At 37.7% G+C, this 9,374-nt stretch overlaps 1 protein-coding gene across 1 annotated transcript in view; it reads left to right on the forward strand.

The window, feature by feature from the left end:
* The window catches only part of MKX (mohawk homeobox), a 71,378-nt gene extending 66,546 nt beyond the window's left edge, over positions 1 to 4,832 (forward strand). Inside the window, exons 5-6 of the mRNA XM_070407350.1 lie at positions 4,510 to 4,537; positions 4,646 to 4,832. Of these exons, the coding sequence (XP_070263451.1) occupies positions 4,510 to 4,537; positions 4,646 to 4,832 (215 nt within the window). The remainder of the gene's footprint in view (positions 1 to 4,509; positions 4,538 to 4,645) is intronic.
* Positions 4,833 to 9,374: the final 4,542 nt, after the last annotated feature.

Below are 9,374 nucleotides of genomic sequence, written 5' to 3' on the forward strand. Positions count from 1 at the left end.
AAAAAAATACACATATTCTTAATCATATTTAATTTTATTTACATTTTAGTGGGTGTAATATTTTGAGGAACATTTAAAAACTTCCCAACTTTAGAGCTTATTGATTAAATTGGGGGGGAAATGGCCATATTTTTGTCTCTTTTTATGCCTATAACTCCTATTTCAGGAATATATATCAGAATTAATGTGTTTCTAAATTGGCATTTATCAAAATGAATGAACACTTTGCCCACAGAGTTGCAGTAGACCTGGATTTTCTGTATAATTCTTTCTCTACTTAACTTTATAAGGAAACACATGTCCAAACCAAGGATGGCCCCACTTTACTAGTAAGTTTCAACATGGTTTGAGTTTTACAATGTTCAAGATTTTCCTAACAACACACCTCTTTTTTTTTTCTTTCCTTTTCATTTTTTGGTCTTAAAACACGCTCTTTTGGCTGGTTGAATAAGTTGTTACTGCCAACCAGTTGCTTTTATGGTAATTGACAGCATAGCTGATTTTTGGAACCTTAGAATCTAAAAAGGCGTTTTAGCCCAGACTTTGGAGAGGCTGAGCCAAGCTACTTGCAGAGTGAGAGCTGCAGCTGAGCGGAGTGTAGGGGGCAGTCAGACAGAATTCTGTGCATGTTAATTAGCAGCAGCGAAAGGTCTGCTCTAGCTCAGAATGATGGGTGCCCTCTTTTCAGCAGCATTCAGAATCCTTCCTTCTCCTGTCAGATTGAGCTACTGGGTGCCACTTCTGGAGAGGAGGCGGTGAGACCACATGTCTGCAGTGGGCAGAAGTGACATGAGCCCCTGAGCACTGGTGATGGGTCAACACCCACCACTCCTTAAATACTGACAATTGACTAAAAAGGCACAAAATACTTGAACCTGATGAGAGCCAGCAAGTTTAAACTTCAAAGGAAAAGAGCATAAGAAAAAAAACACTTTATATTTAATATAATTATTTAATGTGATAGTGAATTGTGTATTTTCTGAGTTCCCCACAAGTGATACCAGTTCTCTAAAATCCCTGGGGCATTTCCCCAGATTGTACCTCAGCATAACAAATAGAAAAAAAAAATTCCCCAAGCTCCCAGGTCTTTATAGTTCTTTGCTTACCTAAGAAAGAACAAATGTTTCTGAGTGAAAGGGACCCTGTTTTCTATCTTTCTTCTGATAGCACTGGAAACTAGAAACACTGCGCTGCAGGAGGTGGCTCTCAGATGCATAATATCCTAGTGACAACCGGCAGCCCCCCAATAACAGCAGCAGGAAAGCATGCCCTTTTAACACCAATTTAGGTTTTGAACCAAAACGACTCTGGACACAGAGATGACCCCGTTTTGCCCCCACGAACCAACCCACCCCCCCACCATCCCCACCCCCACCCCGCCCTCCAAAGCTGTGGTAGTCAGCTTTTTCTTATTGGTTTGAAATGTTTGACATAGAGCTTTGTTACATGCTGTTTAGTATTAACTATTGACAAAGAATCAAAATGTTTCTTCTATACATTACTTTTTATGAAGATTTTTCTTCTGTTTCTGGAAACCTGATTCCATACCTAAGGACACTGCTGGTATCGTCTGCCTTAGAAATGAAATACAGGATTCAGTCTTTGAAATTCTGCCGAGTACATTGTTGAAATTTGTGAAACTAATTAGGAATACCCGAGTGGGGATTGGAGTCTGTGTTTTTACACTTCAAAGGTATTTTCATAGGCACCAAACTGTAAAACACATATACCCAAAGAGTAAGCAGAATTTTATAATCTCACAGTTGGCTGTAGTAAACTTATTTCTCGGCGGCACAAGTTCAAGGAGGCAGCCACAGGGAGTACAGACGTTCAGGGGACTGCGGGACCTACGGCTTCACTCTTTTTCTCAACTAGAAGCTCTCCTTGAAACTTAACAGTGAATTACATGCTCCCTTTCCACAGACAGCCTCCATTCTGACATTTCTGGGCTCTGTAACCCATTACCTATTTGATAGCTACAGGCATCCTTCTTGTCTGTGCAAAAAGTGCTCTCAAGGTTGGCCACTCAGGTGGGGAGTCTGATTCTGGCCCTTCGTGTATGCGAGACTACTTGGTTTGTGAGCCAGAACATCAATTACATGGTCTTTTCTAAATTATGTTTTGTTATTTCCCTAATGTTATTTAAGCTTCATGGAACTTATTCTGCATTTGCCAAGTCTTTCCAGTGAATAAATATCTCCACAACCTATTGCTTCACTCTGGCAATAGAATTGTTGCAATTTGTGGGCAAAATTGAGCAAAGGCCTGACTTTCCCCACCCCCTCTGTAAAATGTCCAATGTGCTGGCCTTCTTCCTCTTACACAAAGGCCTTGACTTGTTCTGGGTTATGGTAGCGCCTTGTCTCTGTCAGTACTGAGGAAAGATTTATAGAGAACAGTACTAAGCAAAGAATGGTTTAGAGGACATAACAGGGACATGCTGTCCACACACAGAGTCACTAATACTAAATAAATTAAGATACAAAGTGCTTAGAATTGTGCCTGGCACATAGGAAGTCATCTTGAACTAGGATTATCAGTTGTGTGAATTAAAACTTGTCATTCTTTTCCTCCATTTACATGAGTAATTTTGTAATTCCAAAAGCAGCACAAGTATAGCTAATCATTCAGGTCTGCCTAAGCCAGAAGATTCAGAGGCTGAGCATCCAATGGCTCACGGATCCAATTATTTCCCCCAAAGGATCTCTAAAACGAAAGGAGACCAAAGGAACTAACAACAAACAGTTCTTATTCCATTTTGGGCCAGACATGCATTATCTCATTTATTCTTCCTAACAACCTTATCGTTTATTCACTAAATGCTTTTGTTTTGTTTGATTGTTTGTTTGATTGTTTGTTTGTTTGTTTTAAGCTCCCAGAGTGAAAGATTGCACAAAGAGCTCACAGTGACCCAGAATTGTCTCCCCGTCTACACCGTGAGGCCTGACTTATGATATGTTAATAGGATTTCCCCATTTTTTCCTTCATAGAGGGCATCAGAGTTTAGCTGCCTTAGCTACATGGCTTTGTGATTATATTCTCTTGACCACATCTTCTCTGGGAATTTTTGCCCTGGTTAGACTATATTATGATCATGTTGATGTCTTTCCGCATGGCCAATCTAGCCTGAAGCATTGCCAGGGGAATAAATTACCCTCAGAAGTATTGGGTTGGAGGTGGTAAAGCAAAGGGAAAGGTTTAGGAAGAGACAGCTTTCCAAAGGCTCTCTAGCTAGAAGAGGGCCCTGAGCAAACACTGTGTTTTTCGGTCTCCTGTGTGCGGCACAGCGCCTCATTCTGTAGCTGCTTGGTCATGTGGTTGTTGATAGTGGTGTCTTAACCACTGTCTAGTTTTGGAGTCTCATGGGCTGAGGGGGAGTCCCAACCCCACTCCTTTGTCCCTTCTTCCCTGTCATGCTGGTAGCCTCTCTTTCCCTCTACCTGTCCACTTTTGTGTTGCCAATTCGTTTAGCCAGAGGAGTGACCCAGAGATCAAGATCAGGATCAAGAACCTGCTTTGTCTCTGGCAGCGGTTCTCAACCTGTGGGTCGCGAGCCCTTTGGCGGTTGAACAACCCCTTCACAGGGGTCGCCTAAGACCATCCTGCATATCAGATATTTACATTACGATTCATAACAGTAGCAACATTACAGTTATGAAGTAGCAAGGAAAATAATTTTATGGTTGGGTCACAACATGAGGAACTGTATTTAAAGGGCCAGAAGGTTGAGAACCACTGGTTTATAGTGATGTGGCACCGGTTGACATTAGTGTTCTGAGTGAGGGAGCAGCAGAAGAGGAGTTCTTTCGGAGACTGGTGCCTGCTGATTTGAATATGCCAGGGACTCCTGTGTTGCTGTCAGCGTTGGGTCTGTTACTCTTTTGCTTACAGCCTGAGGGAACCAGCTGCCAGTGCTTTTTCAAAGATGGAGGTTTGATTCGTTTGAAATCATAGAATATTGAGCCAGTGGCACCCATTTTATAGTTGAGGAACTTTCACCCTAGATGTTGTGGGGCACCATAATCTGGCCAAAAGTACATGGTTGCTTAGTGGTGGGGTGGAACCAGCACCAGGACCAGAACCTCGCTATATCGTTCTCCTCCTTGTGAAAAGGCCCAATTTCTCCGAATAAATTAACCTTAGACTACTTTATGTCTGTGAAAGCTACTTTTTGTTCTTTATTACTTGTCCTTATCATATGCCTGCTTCTTTGTGAAGATTATTTTTTCATTTTAATTTAAACTACTTTATCTTTGTTAAAAAAAACTACAAACTTTTTTGTTGTTGTTGTTAATCCTCATCAGAGGGCATGTCTTCCATTTATTTTTACAGAGTGGAAGTGAGGGATAGAAGGAGGAAAGAAGAGAGAGAGAGAGAGAGAGAGAGAGAGAGAGAGAGAAATGTGAGCAACCATATTTTCTGATAAACTTTTATTCCTGGTAATTCATGATGAAACTCCTGAGATTAAAAGAGAAAGAAAAGTAATTGAATTTCTGTTTTACTTTACAGACACTCTGGAAAATGGATCCAATAAGAGGTGAGCAATAGGTTTTGATTTGCTATTTGTTTGTGCTTTCCAGTGTGGCCATTTTCTGTGTAGCTGCAGTGAGTTTGATAGTTTTCTTTTTGTTTTGTTTCAATCCAGTGCAGCTAACAGGAAGGGGCTGAGCAAGGATGACACATATTGGAAGGAGATCAATGCTGCTATGGCCTTAACGAATCTCGCACAAGGAAAAGACAGACTGCAGGGAACCGCCAGCTGCATCATCCAGAAGTCATCACATATAGCAGAAGTGAAGACAGTCAAAGTGCCCCTGGCCCAGCAGTTCTGACCGTCTGCGCGTTGCAGACCAGTGGCTGTCCTTCACGCAGAGTTTTCTCACAAATCATCTTGAGAGCTGAAGCAGGAGTGATAATGGCTCCCTTTGAAATGTCTTCTTATTTTTAAATATCCTAAATATTTCATGTAGTTGCTTCTATAAAAGACATATAAATTATAAAAACCCTCACTTTAATCAAAAGTATTAACTTATTTTATGTTATTCAAACTATGCCTACAATGTCTGCATTGCCATCACAGTAAGTGCCTTGCTTCCTGAAAATCAGCTACAACGTGGGCACAGCAGAGCAGCTATGCCTCAAAATGACAACGCCATAATGCTTATTAGTCTCTGTGTGTCGTTCCAGATGGACCTGACCATTCCAGGACTGAAACCATAATTACCCAAAGCCCTTGAAATATATTCAATAATTCACATGTGAAAACTTGGAAATCCATTCTGCCCAAAGGAAATGTTCCTTTAAGAAAAAGTTCTGCCGTACTTAAAATTGTTCGGTGTTCTTTGCAGAGTGACAGTAAGACTTTTATGCATGTATCTTGCTTGCATATCTAATACATTACAAACTTTCAAAATGAAAGGTGCAGTGATCACATAGTGTGTAAAATTAAGAAGAATCACAATGAATACGTTGTGATCAGAAAAGCTTTTTCCAAGCACTGCTAGAAAATACATGCCTTTTAGAGTTAATCTGGATTTTCTTTTTCTCAAGTTTTGCTGAAGATTTTTTTTAAAAATTATTATATAGATAACTCGAAATTTTTCTGTGTAGAAGTAAACTTATTGCTTAGTTTTAAAACATAAACTTGTTTGCTATTTTTGTAATGGAAATTATTTTTCTTAAGGAATGGCTAAAAACCTTTTATTTGGTTCATTTCAAATTACAATTGCTGATGGGCAATTTATTTTGCAATGACAACAAGATAATGAAAGAAATGAATCTCTGTGTGTATAAATATATATATACACACACACATAAAATTGATTTTTAAATTTAAAACATATGGACAATAAAACAAACAGTCTCTAAATTTTGCCAAGTAGGACTTTAAGTAAAAATTAAATGAAATTGTGCATTAAAAGAAAGAACATTTTGTTTCTAAATTAAGCTATCATTGAGTGAGAATAATCAATATGAAGAAAGAAGAATATCTTTTACAATCAAACAATAATACACAAATCAGCTTGAAACTTGAATAAAAGTGGAGACACCAAATGTAATAGTGTGTATGTGCCACAGAGATGTAAAAAGGATTTCACTCTTTCATGGGGGAAGTTTTTATGTGTATGTAATATATTTTGTAATTTTTTTTAAACTGGAAAGCATTTTTGTGAGTGTGAATGAGAGCCAGTAGTGCAGCCATATGGTGACATTTTTTATTTTATTTTGCAAAATGCTTTTAAAACCAAAGGCTGCTCTAGTCCATATGTGGACAATATCAATCTTGATGTAAATTGTAGGACACTTTTTCATGTAACATAGCATTTGGGGATTGGGTTTATTTAGTGTATGAAAATAATTTGATATAAAAATATTTTGTACATATTTTTACTTTGTTTTCTAAATTGCTGTTTTCAGTAAAAATAAGTGCAACGCAAGATATGTAAGTTATGACTGTATGATCAGATGAAGTATGCGATCTTTTGGTTTACATCCTTAAGTAGTTACAAATCCATTATAAAAAACTTTTTAATCTTTGTAAAACAATTTTGTCAAAATGGGGTCATATCAATGAAAACTAAAGACAAGTACTTCACTCTTTTTCATACTATTATAAGTTATTCTGGTATTAAATATTTTAATAAATTGTTTTGTTTTGACATATTCCAGTTAGAAGAATGGATGCTGGTTGTGTTTATTTGAATTGGTTATAACTCATTGTTGGCATTTAAAAAAAAAGAAATCAGCAAATGTGTTCAATGTTATAAACTATGGATGACAAGCCAATATAGGATGGCTACTCATATGTGTGTGTTTTTTACATACCAAAGCTTCGAGTCTGGCCTATAAACATATCAAGAAGATTTTATAATTAGCACATCCTTGGCAATATTTCCAATTGCAAGTACTTTTAATTTCTTTCTCTTGCTGCTTAACATTTTCTGGAAACCAAAGTCTCCCCAATCCTATAAAAGAATCTTGAACAATGCTGAGCCAGCAGCTAAAAATCTAACTCATAATTTATGTTGCAGAGAAATAGAATTACCTCTATGCTTTGTTTTGCCATGTGTAATCATTTTAATAAAATTAATAACTGCCAAGAGTTCTTGACAGATTTAAAATAAAAGTTAATTTCTAGACCTCAGTGATCATATGAATTTTGTTTTCCTTTGAGAGTTGACCAGGTGGAGAAAGAAGTAGAACAGAAGGGCCCATTATATGCTGTAACTTTCCTTCGGTTACTAAGGGATATGATATGGGAGCACCGCATTGGTGTTAGGTTTGATTTCATCACCTCAGACCACCAACCTACCTTTTCAGAGCTGAGGAAAAGAGTGTGCTTCTGTTAAAATACATTTAAAATGAACGTTTTCATTAAATGCCTTCTTTCGGTAGCTAATACAACAAGCATTATTTCTGTGTGCTTTGTCCTGGAGAGAACCTGGGCCTTGAAGCTAGACAGGTCTACGCTGAATCCACTGCCACTCACTACTGTGAGATCCAGACTCAGTCCCTCTTGGCTTCAGTTTCTTTATCTGCAAAGTGTAGAATTTGCTACAAACTTTAGAGATAATATATAATATACAAAGTGCCTGCCACAGTGCCTGGAATTTTTAAATAGGTGCTCAATAAATGGTATTATTACATAATTATAATTCCTCAATACAGGGTTTAGATCCAAGAAAATAGAAATATAAATGGCACATGAGATATGGGCAGTTCAATAAAGAGCCTTGGAAAAGGAAAGATATCTGACATGAGAGACTGCAATGAAACAGTGAAAGTTGGTATCAGAGTTAGAAAGACCTGCAAGGAAGATCATTTTATCATTAGTTTGAACTTTCTGGAAAAAGCATAAACTAGGACAAAGAGAAGAACAGACATGCAATAGAAAACACAGCATGTGCAAGAGCTTCCTTCATTCAGATCAACAAGAATTGCTTTTCCCTCTAATCGTCTTGCTCAATCCTCCTGTTTAAGATGACTGAGAACTCAAGCCACTATCTGTATTCTCTGCCCACTGCAAATAGCGATGTTTAATAAACAGTGGCAACAGCCATGGTCTCCTTTTAAACTCAGCCAACTCAATGCCATAATATCATGCAAACAAACACAGAAAATAAGAGCAAGTCAATCAGACTCTTCCGTCTGGGGCGCTTAGGGTGGCCATGCCTTGGAAGGCAGTGTGGAGTGGTGGTCAGGACTTGGCTGGCATAGCCTGGCATTGCCTCTATACTCCTTAGTGACTTTGGGGCATAAACATAAGTCTCCTATACCTACAGTTTACATCTATAAAATTTGATCTATGAAACCACCTCTCCAAAGATATGCAGATTAAGTAAGACAGATATAAAAGTGTTCTGCACACTGCATGGTACTGTACAAATGTTAACAATTATTAATGTATTCCAGATGCTCTGAAAGGACTAATATCCCATAATTTTTGGCAATATAAATTGTGGTTTCCATGAAGCATATAGGACCCCTCAATTTTGTCAAAAACATGTTATGATCTACCATTTTGGGCCTTTTTGAGCATAAGGCGTCTTTGGTCCTGTACTTCTTTGAAACAGTTATGATCAGAATTAGATAACTGATCGTCACATTGCAGATAAAATATCTTAACTTCACCACTTTCTAGCTTTGAGACGTATCTTAGAGATGGACTAAACATTTGGTTTGGGAGGTGTATATATTGCCCATAATAAATTTTTTTTAAGATGAGAAAACCAGATTTCTGAGTTTGGAAAAACATGCTCATGTGTTTTTACATCTTTACACAAATGACTCCATGGAAATTCATGTAAAGATTGTCTCAATAAGTCTTCTGAAATAAATTTCACCCCAAAGCCAGTTTCTGGAAATTTGATCTGCAGTGAGTCCAATTTGACTTGTATTCATTACTTTTAAACAAAATTTTAAATTTTAATTTATGGTTTTAAAAAGTATTAATGTAACTTATGCTAGTTTGTATAAAAGTGCAAGCACTATAACAGAGCACAAGATAAAAATCTCTATGCCCTGTCTTTCCCTGATGCAAGTTCCATGGCCCAAAGATAACCATGGCTAACAATGTCTTGTGTATACTTCCAAAAACTCTATGCATATGCAAACTCATACTTTTTCATCTTGCACTTTTAACTATATTTATAATTCTCTGCAATATTTTTCTATTCTGTCATGTATATATAAAAGTGGTACCTATATGTAGATATGCATACCTCATTATTAAATGAATGCATATGATTTTATTTGTTTTTATGTATTTGCTAGAGGCCCGGTGCATGAAATTCGTGCACAGGTAAGGTCTCTAGACCTGGCCAGAGATCAGAGCCAATAGGGGTCTTCCGGCTGCGAGCAGGGGCCTTCCTTCA

This window comes from Myotis yumanensis, unplaced genomic scaffold (assembly GCF_028538775.1).
Source record: "Myotis yumanensis isolate MYYU_CA2020_CCGP unplaced genomic scaffold, mMyoYum1.0.hap1 SCAF_1, whole genome shotgun sequence".
NCBI classification, from domain to species: domain Eukaryota; kingdom Metazoa; phylum Chordata; class Mammalia; order Chiroptera; family Vespertilionidae; genus Myotis; species Myotis yumanensis.